General features: G+C 42.2%; 1 protein-coding gene across 3 annotated transcripts in view; it reads right to left on the bottom strand.

The window, feature by feature from the left end:
- Positions 1-13,052, bottom strand: part of nocta (nocturnin a) — a 30,737-nt gene that overhangs the window by 4,095 nt on the left and 13,590 nt on the right. For 2 of the 3 annotated variants that reach the window (XM_086008536.1, XM_086008535.1), the window contains exon 2: positions 625-897. In XM_086008536.1, coding sequence (XP_085864662.1) covers positions 625-897 — 273 coding nt within the window. Of the gene's footprint in view, positions 1-624; positions 898-7,082; positions 7,270-13,052 lie in introns of those variants that run through there. The other variant, XM_086008537.1, reaches the window with a different exon arrangement.

Below are 13,052 nucleotides of genomic sequence, written 5' to 3'. Positions count from 1 at the left end.
TTGGGAAAGGCGGGGAAGAAAAAGGAGGTAATTACATCACTGTAAATATAGGTTCAGGCTCAGCAGTGATGCCTTCATACTCAAATAGCCTGGCGATGCCCACTTTCTAGGCTCGGGCATGAAGAATGGCCCATTGGGCACGCTATCAGAGGACGAGCGGTACTTAGAGAACTATCTTTCGGTTGGAGGGAAAGGAGGAGAGGAGAGAGAATGATTTTAGCTGGATTTCTGGTCCATGCTGAGATAGCTGGGCAGAGTTAGGATGTTACTATTCACCTCAGCATCCCTGGGTTGAGGAAAGAAAATTAAATATAGAATAAAATCAACTAGGTTGATCACCATACAGTGCCCCCTGCTGGAAAATCCACGTGGATGTCAGGCAAGAACAGAGTCAGATGCAGCTGTAACCCCCACTGTTGTCAAATAGCTTTCTAACGTTGCGTGGGCTTGAACATTAACCATTTGAGCAAGGGGCTGGAGGGTTGGCACTGCCTATGGAACAGTACCCCAACAAGGAGAGAAGAGTTATAATTTAACAGTATTATTCTCATATTAAACATCACCATATAGTTACCATTTAAATTCACCACTAGTGCAAGTGGTATAAACACCAAAAGGACAGACCTTGTGCTAGTATGTTCCACTGCAAGACCTTGATTGGACGACAGTCACCGGCAAGATTATTTTTCCTTAGATACAGAAAATCCCGCTGGAGTCTGGGCGGACGGTTTTCAAGGACCTTCTGACATTCTTTGAGGAGATCATTGGGGTCTGTTGGATCAACTGGTTCCAAGTCAGTCTCTACGGCATACTCCTGTGGCTGTGGTATACCATTATCGGTTATAGTTGGAGCCAGAGCGCTGTACAACCTGCTGGTACTGGTTCCCATGGAACACACTAAGGGGAGGGGGTGGGGAAGAAAAGGTACAAAATTAATCTAAAATGCCCAATTTTTGGTAAGTGGTATGTAATGTGGAATACAATTCACTGAAAATAAAAATATGGTACAAATTTAACAATTTATAGTAGAGTTTTGGCACAATTTCCAGAGACCAGCAGACCACATTTTCCCAGTCCAGTATCAGTTTTCTCTACTCTTTTGAAGGCGCTATCATATGTTGGGTTATCCTACAGATGCTGGCAACTCACCACACCCAAGTAGCCATTCTTAATGTTCAGTGCCATTCGAAACTCCTCAGATAAAGAAGCAGTCTATGCCCGCAGGCAGCAAGACCTGGGTGACATTCAGGCTTGGGCTGATGAGTGGCAAGTAACATTCGCACCACACAAGTGCCAGGCAATGACCATCTCCAACAAGTGTGCATCTAACCACCGCCCCATGGCATTACCATCGCCGAATCCCCCACCATCAATATCCTGGGGGGGTGTCACCAGTGACTAGAAACTTAACTGGACCAGCCACATAAATACTGTGGCAACAAGAGCAGGTCAGAGGCTAGGTATTCTGCGGCGAGTGTCTCATCTCCTGACTCCCCAAAGCCTTTCCACCATCTACAAGGCACAAGTAAGGAGTGTGATGGAATACTCTCCACTTGCCTGGATGAGTGCAGCTCCAACATCACTCAAAAAGCTCGACACCATCCAGGACAAAGCAGCCCACTTGATTGGCATCCCATCCACCACCAGCGTACCGTGGCTGCAGTGTGTACCATCTACAAGATGCACTGCAGCAACTCACCAAGGCTTCTTCGGCAGCACCTCCCAAACCCGCGACCTTTACCACCTAGAAGGACAAGGGCAGCAGGCACATGGGAACACCACCACCTCCAAGTGACACCATCCTGACTTAGAAGTATATCACCGATCCTTCATCGTTGCTGGGTCAAAATCCTGGAACTCCCTCCCTAACAGCACTGTGGGAGTACCTTCACCACACGGACTGCAGCGGTTCAAGGCGACTCGCCACCACCTTCTCAAGGTCAATTAGGGATGGGCAATAAATGCTGGCCTTGCCAGCGATGCCCTCATGCCATGAACAAATAAAAAAAAGTCCGGCGGCTATTGGGGCATCACAGGCAAGCCAGATGGTATCTTCGCCCAACATCACTTGCACTGGATACCAGTCAAGAGGGGGATAACTGGCCGATTTCCCCTCTCCCTTGCCCATGGGTACCAAGGCCAATTGTAGCATCCATGGTGTTGCTGAAATCAGCAAAGACCTAACTGCTGCTCTGTTGCAGCTCCTCCGGCATTTCCTGCTGCCTGTAATACAGCCATTGACCCTCGGGAAAAAGTAATTTAAATAGGATCTCATATATAAAGAAATAGCTTTACATTATGCTTCTCATTGTTTAGGGCACCACACCACAGGGTCAATGATTGCCTTGAATCTCACTGCCAGCCATCTTTAATCTGTACTTATGGGCACCACAGAAGAGAGTAACAGTGTTAGACCTCCCCAATGGCTCATTTGCCAAATGTACCACATAGTACAGTACTGCATCACAGAGCAGGAAGAGTCCTCCATTCAGTTCTTGGTTTCTGCAGTTGGTCAACCTCACCCAGGGTACCGGGAAGAGAGAGAGAAAAGAAAACTGAACAATGCTGAGAATCAGTCCTCATTTAGGAACTATTTTTCCTACCGGGATTAAGCCTAAGACCATCCTGTTGTGGTACCAAGTCATTCACAATACATGCAAACTTATCGACTGAGCCCCCACATCTAGGTTTGAAAAGGTTATTGAAATATGGTATTAACTCCCAGCCTAAACAGCATGGGATGAAAATGTCCTCTGCCAACTGGTGGAACTTCCTAGTTGGTGTGGATGCACAGCGTCACACTGTCCATACTGGCATTCATTTGGCAGGTCCAGAGGATGGCTGGCATGAAAAGTGGAGGCAATATACCATACTGGTACTCTGGGGGGTTGGGGCAGAATAGAGACAGCTTTACTCTACACCCAGCCTTGGAGTTACCGATGCCAAAATTGAGATGGGCACAGCTATACTGACAACAGAATCTAGAATAGGATTTCAAAATATATTCAAGGCAATTCACTGCATCAACATACCTCATATATCCATTTCCAGTTGTTTTCAATGCATGCAAACAGCATGGCCACCCAAGAACAAGTTCTGGTCCTGGCAGCATCAGACAAGCAACACATTCAAGGTTATGACTGTCTAGCAAATGATCAACAGACTAACTCACCAAATTAAAAAAGCCAGCACAAAAAGCCTGGATGGATTAAAAAAAGGGCACAAGTGACACAAACAGCTTGCACGTCACAACTAGAGGTGGGAGCAGGGAACTGCCAACATCCCACTGAACACAACTTCGATAGGGTCTTAACTCCCAGCCTAAACAGCATGGGATGAAAATGTCATGGTAACAGTATGCTTCTCTCTAGGGATGTAGTGGAACCGAGGGGTGTCCTGATACAGTTTTTGAAATCAGACTGACTGCTCCTTGTCAGCTTCAGCCAATCAGTGAACAGATTTAGACTGTAAAGTGAAAGTATCCAAAAAAAAGTCCAAAACATCTTACACTACAGACAAAAATAATAAAAAGCTTTTGCACTTGCTGGTGCAAAATAGGATAAAACCCTTCATGGACACACACAACAATGGAGTTTGACATTCTTGTATCCAAGTGAACATACTGTACCTTAGATACTGTGGATAGTTTAGTGGACACGGAAGGGCAGCAACTCAATCCAGTAATTACTGGCATTACAGTCATGCCAATTAGTACAGGTTCATAATTCAAGATTAGTAAGTGTTTAGAAATGCACGGCTAATAATCAAGGACAGTCGGTACAGATATGTTAAAGGCAAGTCATATTTGAAAAAGTTAATAGAATGTTTTGAAATGACCAATTTAATAGATAAAGGAAATACAGTAGAAGTGGTGTACAGTATATGGATTTTCAGAAGGCACCTCACAAGAGGTGTTAGAAAAATTCACCTGTATAGTATAAGGAAACGTAGCAGCATAGATAGAAAGTTGGTTGGCAGGAAACAAAGTTTGGGGTAACTGCTTGGAAATGTAACCCAGGAGTCAGTGCTGGCTCCAGTTTTGTTCCCAATATGTATAAATGATTTGGACTTGGGTACAGGGAACACAATCTCAAAATTTGCTGACAACACAGAGATTTTGGCAAACAGATTGTGAAAGACCTCTGGAAGACATGCAAGTTAGCAGAATGGGTAGATAAATGGCAGATGCAATTTAATAAGTGTGAGGTAATATATTTTGAGAGAAAAAACAATAAATGGGAGTATACGCTTAATGGAAAGACACTTGCAGGGTGTGGATGAACAGAGACACTTTAGGATTCAAATACATAGGCCGAGAAATTGGACTCTGCTGTGCCAGTTTTATTGGGCGCAGAACAGAAGCAAAAAGCTTAAATTTCTCAGTGCTGTCTCCTGTGCCCCAAGGACACCTGAAATATGCCCGACCCCATAAAGTGTCTAATGCTCAGGCATTAGACACTTTGAATATGTTAATGAGGGGCCTAGCACCCCTGTCAGGACCCACCCTGGAAACTTGTTAGGACTGAGCAGAGCATTCGCTGGGGAGAGTGGGGCAGTTGGATTAGTTTCGGATTGCCCTAGCAAAGAGCCAGCACAGACATGATGGACTGAATGGCCTCCTTCTGTGCGGTAAACTTCGATGGTTCAACGGGAGCCCTGCCCAAATGTTCCTTTGCATAGTTTGGGGACTTCCCTAGTTTGTAATGCCCCTTCTGCTACTCCAGCTAAGATTGGCTAATTCAGCACAGAGCAGGAACTAAATCTGGGATCCTCCATTACTATATCGCTGATTACCACACCATGTGGTCAGCTTACACTCCAAACTGTTAGAGAGCCACAATTTCGGTTAGCCCAGGAATTTGTGCACATGTAAAGCTGTACCTCTGACCAGACTTAAAATAGGGTTATACTGTCTTACCCATTTGTACATGAATCTGGAAATGCTCATTTTAGTCAAGCTTTGTAACTGAGATTTTTTGATTTCAGAACCCCAGAGATTCTGTAAATTTCCAGCATTTACATTGTTATTCCTAACCAGCCTGTTTTGTTCCCAATATCATTTTTCTAAAAAAGTGCTGCAAGTTCCCTCATCAAGGGAATCTCAAGAAACACTTTGTGCTTTTTTTTTTACATAGCACCGTTTTTATTTTGTCAGCACACTTTTTAAAGCCAACCCAAGAATCCTGCAATGTGTTAGAATTTAGACTTGAATTTATTTAACTTGCATTTAAAAGTACATTAAAAAAAGAATGAAGCACAGACTCCTTCTCCCTGCACATACCACAGCTGGACTTCATATTCCGATACATGTTCAGCTAAAGGCAATTGATAGAGATACTCCAACTCACGTCAAACAAATGCCATCTTTGGTTAGATATAATGGGAAGTTCTACAATTGTTTGAGCCCATTTGTAAATACTTTGCAAGCTGCAAATGGCCTGGGGTGGTGGGGGGGGGGGGAAAAGAGAGAGAAAGTGACTTAGGCAATAGAAAGTAAGAAAGACTTGCATTTATATAGTGCCTTTCACGACCGACCTCAGGATGCCCCATAGCACTTTACAGCCAAATATTTTTGAAGTGCAGTCACTGTTGTAATGTAGGCAATGTGGCAACCAATTTGCAGACAGCAAGGTCCCACAAACAGCAGATAATCTGTTTTATTGATGTTGGTAGAGGAATAAATATTGGTCAGGACACTGGGGAAAACTCCCCATCCCTTCTTCGAAATAGTGCCATGGGATCTTTTACGTCCACCTGAGGGGGCAAATGGGGTCTCTGTTTAACGTCTCATCCGAAAGACGGCACGCACCTCCGACAGGGCAGCATTCCCTCGGTACTGCACTGCAGTACCAGTCTGGATGATCTGCTCAAGTCTCTGGAGTGGGGCTTGAACCCACCACCTTCTGACTCAGAGTTGAGAGAGTGCTACCACTGAGCCATAGCTGGACAGCAGAGCAACAGAAGAACTAGACTACACCCACTATCATTCACATTTGCGCTGTTAATGGGACATTCCAAGTACAACTGCTTCTTCATTGGGAGGGAAGGTCAAGAAAGCACGAGGGTGAACCAACCTAGATCATAGGTTTTCAAAATGGGGTCTCCAGATCCTTCAGGGCCTGTGAGGGAAGGGGTATTTTAGGGTCAAATTTCTGTATTTGCTGAAATACTAGTATGTTCTTTCTGATACTGTATATACAAACAAAACATGTTTACTGCAACAATAGCACGGCTTTGCTTTGGTTAGCTGATGCTGTCTTTTGGAATTTAGGACAGAGGTCGTTGAGGGTACGTCAATTATTTGCAGGGATTCGAAACACAGGAAAGTTTAAGCATCATTAGCCTAGATCACTCGGGTGCATCTCCAGTGTCTATTTAGAGACAAGAGGCCTGAATAAGATCACCTACACCGTCTATGCAGACAAGGGAAAAAGAGAAATGAAACAATATTAAAATATATGTGAATTGATTTCAATGCAACACATCTTGTGACCTTGTTAGACTATACCAATCTTCTATCAAAATGGATATTTTCATTGTCAAAATAAATATTTTTTGTAATCTCTAGTTCCATTTTCTTTCAAAATACTGCAACTCCTAGCTAATCCAGGCTAATGTCACATTTTTACAATTTAGAGTGTTAAATCAGCATGAATTGTGTATGCTAATTAGTTCACAGTAACTATGTAACCAGCAGTCTAGATGTTGCTATGTAATGGATCTTAGTCACGTAAAATGCAAATTTCACTGCCAGCATTCGACTTCTGGCCTACATACAACTCTAGTAGGCCTCAACTTATTCTCAGCTCCTGTTACTCACTCATGCTTCACAATGAAAACCATCCCCTATTCAGGCAAGTAGCTTGAAAAGTTAGAGAAAATATGCATTGAAGAATGTGGCCAAAGCCAGGCTCATTGTTCAGCATATGATTAAAACAGCTCAGACAACAAGCAACAGTTACATCAGAGAAAATCTCCCCCCCCCCCCCGCTATTCTGATGCTAAACTTCAGAGGTACAGTTAGTAGGCACCGAGAGGCAAATAAATAAGGTGCGAGTGTGAAACAGCACCAGCATACACACCAGCTTGAAGGGACTGCCCGATAAGTTAACAAAGAACCCGAATGATCCAAGATGGAAGGCTTCTCGTCTGAAGATTTGGCTTCAAGGGCAGACGAGCTGTGCAAGGACAGAGTCAGTGGAACTACACCATCTAGAGGCGATTCACTGTACAGAACAGAGATCGACAGAAATGCTTCATCACTCATCTTATCTCAAGAAAAACTAAACCAAAAAGCAGAACCTGCGCCTGTACACATTCCAGGGCACAAAGTGCACGTGGCCGGGGTTGTTTTGCACATGCCATTCAAAGTAATTCTGCTAATTCTCATGTACAGCTAAATCCAGCAAGAGCACAACTTGCTGTAGACAAAAGTCAATGCATTAACTATTCAATGCCTGCTAGATCAATTGTTACTAACCTTTTCTCATTGGGGGTAGGAAAAAATCCAGACTTTGATTGCCAGTGTTAAATGCTATCCCTCTCTTCCCTCCACCCCATCCCCCATTTGAACACCATGATTCTCAATGTTCCATTTAGCAGTTGCCAAGGAGAAAGTATGTTATGTGATGCAACCCACTAATTGCTCATACTACTTCCATTGATCACTTTAACTTAGTAAGAATGCAACATAAGGGACAGGACCTGGAGTGAACTTTACTACATTTCCCACCTGACAAATACGGAATTTCTTTGCAGCTGTCAAAAGACGTGCATTTTACATCTGTGACAGAAAACAGCTAACTGAACCTACCATCTACTTGAGCAAGGATTAATTGGAACAAGTGTACAAGCATGCTAGAGCAACATTGAACCTAACTAAATTAGCATTAAAATGTTTTCGGTATCATTACTTTGATGTTTTCATGCAAGAAATGCTCACCGCACAATTGCTAATCAAAGTATTCTATTGGGAGAGCAGAGTTGTTATAAGTAATTTTATATTCTGCAAAAATGTATATTTAAAGAAACACTGATATTCTGCCACATGACATTTCAATCACGGCAGAAATCTTATGGCGATGTTCACAGAGTGGATCTCTGCACTGCTCGCTTGCCCATACTACAAATCGCTGTCATTTCCCCCATTTTTTCCTCTCTCGGGATATGGAACTGTGCGAGAACTCGGTGCCAGGGGTTCTAAGCTCAGTTTGTATATTATTCCTGTAGAGCACGTTGCACTGCAATGCGTGAAAGAATATTTCTGATTCTGTACAGCATTTCTCGCTTTAACAGGTCAGATTAGCAAAATCTCAGCTCTTCCAGTACAGTATTCCATTGAAGCCACATAACAAAAACGGCTACACTTCAAAAACTAATTCATTGGATGTAAGCCACTGAAAAATGTGGTACAGCTCTACGTAAATCCAGATTCATCCCCTACAACAGTGACCACACTTCAGAAGTAATTTAATGACTGTGTAGTGCTTTGGGAGGTCCTGAGGTTGTTTTTTGTCTTATAATAATCCTGTGAAGCAAGTGCCTTGGGATGTTTTACTATGTTAAAGGCGCTATATAAATACAAGCTGCTGTTGTTGAGGTTGTAAAAGGTGCTATAAATGCAAGCTCTTGCTTTTCTTCCCATTCAATAATTTGTTTAGATTAGCATAATGGGTAAACATTCCTGTGACATTTTGAACACATTCGAAAGCTAATTCAATCATTGAAACACATTCTACAACTTTCCTCTTATTTCTAACCTGTCAGACAAACAAAAGCAAAACTTAGGATTCACTGTAAAATTTCACAGCTCTGCAAACAAAACAAGCTCACACCTTCAGTTTACATTAGATTCCTGGGAACAAGAAGTTAGGTGGCAAATGACGACAATCATCATTTACACGGTAATCCTCATAATTCTTACCAACTATATAAATAGGAAATAGAATGACCTTTCTCTGCCTGAGCACTTTACAGCTCATTTCATTCCGTTCCTGTGTGTGGTGTTTTTTTCTTTCCCCCTCCACCATTCCCTTGTTCTCCTTTTTAAATGCTGTTCATCTGCAGCATCTTACAGCTCTGCAGAAGAGTTCAATACCCAACTCATCCAGTGATTTGTGTTCGATCACCAGATGCTGCCTAGCCTGCCGAGTCTCTCCAGCATTCTCGGTTCTTGTTTCTAATTTATCAGGTGTTAATTGAAATCCTTGAAATACGCCAACACAATTCCGGCACAGGCATGATGGGCCAAATGGCCTCCTTCTGCGCTGTATCATTCTACCAATTAGGAGTGTCTATTGACACCAGTGTCAGCCAATGAGTTGGAGGCGGGGCAGGACTTACAGCAGTCTACTTATTCAGCAAACAAAGTCTATTTACAGAGTCAATTAATAAAAGAGTCTCTGAACTACAACAAACAGAACTCATGACCGAAACTGCAGCATCTTCTCCCGATAAAAGCAGGGTGATTGCTCCAGCAAAATGCAGTGAGTGGAGGATAGTTGCACAATACAAATTATGTGCATAAAATCAATCCCAGTCACTTACAGCAGTGCGTTCTCCAGGCATGATTGATGGGGGAATTACCCAATCATCTCCATTCTGGTTGGGAATAGTGGTGTCACTATACGCAGCCCACAATTATGTAACAAGCATCACCATGACTAAAACAATCAAAAAGGTCTTTTAACGGGACATCACATGAATAAAAACACATTGCAAAAGCTATTGAAATAAATCAGCATAGATCCCTAGTTCCTAGATCGTCCATTTTGCATACAAATCCAGTGTCTGATGAGATGAGTTACTTAACAAGTTTCATTTGATGAATCGCTTATAACTACCGTACACTGAGAACTATTACATTACATCACCGCAGGCACACGCACAGTGAATTACCAAATCACCCGGCTGCTCTCCTGTGGTGTTTGCAGGACATTTTGAATCGAATAGCAAAATTTCAGATTCAGTGTTGTTATTTTATACCCAAGCCACCAGCTGAAATTCAAGACTTTGTCAACATCATCTGCGGTCAGCGCCACAGTGTAAATCGTTCTTCCAAGTAAAAAGCAAAATTCTGCAGATGCTGGAAATCAGAAACAAAAACAGAAAATGCTGGAAACACACAGGTCAGGCAGCATCTGTGGAGGGAACAGACAATGTCATCTGAAATAAAAACAGAAAACGCTGGAGATACTCAGCAGGTCAGGCAGCATCTGTGAAGAGAGAAACAGAGTTAACGTTTCAGGGCGATGACCTTTCGTCAGAACTGGAAAAAGGCAGGAAATGGAACAGATTTTTAAGCAAGTGTAGGAGCTGGGAAATGGGGGAGGGGATGAAAGAACAAAAGGGAAGGTCTGTGATAGGATGGAAAGTGGGAGAGATTAAGAGATATTCAAGGCAAAAGGAGATGGTAATGGGACAGGTTAAGAAACAAAAGATGGTTCTGCTCTTCTCTCTTAGACAAGGTCATCTTTCAGCTGTGGACTCCAACACCTAGCTTTAATTATAAAATCTTACAGTTCTGAAGAAGGGTTTGCACCCAAAATATTAATTTGTCTGATCTCTGCACAGATCAACAGCACGTTGTCCTACTGATCTAAAACCGCTGACTTAAAACTCGAGTTGTTCAAGGAGCATTTCCACACTGTGTTGGTGGGGGGGGGGGGGGGGTGGGGGGAAGCAGAATCATAGGATTCTGTGGAAGGATGAGCCAAATGGCTTTCCTTATCAGTTTTATCTTTGTAATCTTCATGTACCCACTCAGCAGCTCCTCATTAGTGCAGTATACATCTGCTGCCCACGCTCCAGTTCTAGGCCATTAGTATCAGCCTCTTCGACTGTCAGCTTTTGGCACTCATTACCCTCGGCATGTTTTAAATATGTAACTACTCAGTACAATTTTTGAGGGGGAGGGAAAAGAGAATCTTTACATTTACAGCTAACAGTGTAGATCAATGGGCCACATTCAGAAAGATAATTCCAATTTAATAAACAAAATTGGACTAATTTTGATAATTTGGTAGCTCAAAATTGTACAAGTGATTTTAATGAAGGTGTTATAAGAGACTACACAAGCAATGCTGTCGCTGTATGGCCAAGAACCCAAGCAGAGTTACCCTATCCAGTAGTCATTGCCAACACTACACAAGTACTAAACTGACACAGCGCTATAACGGAAGGTAGAATTCCCAATCAAAGTCCACATATGAATGATTAACACATGTACTATATTCCTGAGTGTGTTATTGTTACAGCTGTTTGAATTAAATGGGTTAACACTTATATAAAAATAGCACACACCTGAATGTAGTACCAGTGCGTTAAGCGTTTAAATGTAAACAGTGCCGATTGGAATTTCTAGTCACAGATGTCCTGCAAGATCTTGTGGAAGAAATGGACATTGATTCAAACTTTTATATGCAGAATAATAAAAAGCTATAATACAGCTTGCAGCATAATACCATCATGATTATTCTCACATGTGATAAGGAATTTATTCCAAGTACGTACGATAATAGCCTGAGCAATTATGATGTTTAAAATGATAAAAAGCGATGGGACAGGGTAGAAAGATACAGAACATTTCCAGTGGTTGAGGGGTATTGTACAACGGGATTTCAAAATAAGATTAAAAGGCAAGAGACTGAAGACAGAGAGCAGAAGAAACTTAATATTTACAGAGGGCTGTGAGGCTGTGGAGTGACTGAAACAGGGACCATGATGCATTTAAGAACAAGTTAGATAAGTGGCTGAAGGAAAGGGGAACATGGGATTATGACTACTGTGGTGGATAAACATCAACGACCCAATGACCTGTTTCCATGTTGTAATTTCTTGCAAGCTTATTTTAAAATGTCACAGAAAATTGACTGCTGTTTATTCCACTGACAAGTGAAAATAATGATATTGAATAGCTTCTGTACAATATTCTATACTTGTACAGATTATGTGGCCTAAAATATCAAGACCTCTCTATTCGGGTACTACAGTACCATGAACAGATCAATTATTTACACAATACTGTAGAGATCTGGAATAAAAAAAGCTAGCATCAGTAATGGTGGCCATGAAACTATCGGAATGTCGTAAACACCCATCTGGTTTCACTCATGTCCTTTCGGGAAGGAAATCTGCCGTCCTTACCTGGTCTGGCCTATATGTGACTCCAGACCCACAGCAATGTGGTTGACTCTTAACTGCCCTCTGAAATGGCCTAGCAAGCCACTCAAAGCCGCTACGCACCACAAAGACTGCAGCGGTTCAAGGCGGCGGCTCACCACCACCTTCTCAAGGGCAACTAGGGATGGGCAATAAATGCTGGCCTTGCCAGAGACGCCCAGATCCCATTAACAAAGAAAAAAAAATGCTCAACTTTCAACAAATCAAGGGGATCCTCATATCGTTCATAGATCACAATGACATAAGCAAATACAAGCTGGTAACAAAGAAAAAGGTTACTGATCATGACTAAGAAAAAGTTGCAGACATTCCTAGAACAGTATGGCAATGCAAAACCATTGGTCCTCTTACTGGTTTGTTTTTATATAAAATGCTTAAACAAATCCTTTTTTTTCTCAAAACAATAAAACCTCCAAACATAAAGATTGGGAGCTCATTAAAACATTCACGTTCACGGACAAAAGTGTAAGCTGCCACTTGATGGGACTCTGCATACTCTATTGAGATTACATCATCCTAGCAAGTGGATCCCAAGTTACAAAATTGCTATGCACAGTAACATGTTATCAGACAAGTGGGCCCCCAGGAATGAAGTATATTTTTCCTTGTACTAAAAATAAATTCCATACAGTCACCATTAGGAAAGCGGGATGTAAAGCTGTCTGGAATATTTTAAAATAAAGATGGGAGAAGCAGGAAGGAGGATAACCATGACCATTTTGTTAGTACTGTACATTAAAGTCCTGCATTTCTCATCAACACCACATCTTTCAGGTATACATGTCTGACCGACATCATCCATCAGTAACGCAACACGACTGGGCTTCAGTTCTGCTCTGTCTTTAATTTAAAAACAGTCTCTGAAAACATGC

Source organism: Somniosus microcephalus, chromosome 2, assembly GCF_052327205.1.
Source record: "Somniosus microcephalus isolate GS21.2 chromosome 2, FLI_Smic_1.0, whole genome shotgun sequence".
In the NCBI taxonomy this organism is placed as follows: Eukaryota; Metazoa; Chordata; class Chondrichthyes; order Squaliformes; family Somniosidae; genus Somniosus; species Somniosus microcephalus.
This window is presented reverse-complemented; position numbering and strand designations above follow the sequence as displayed.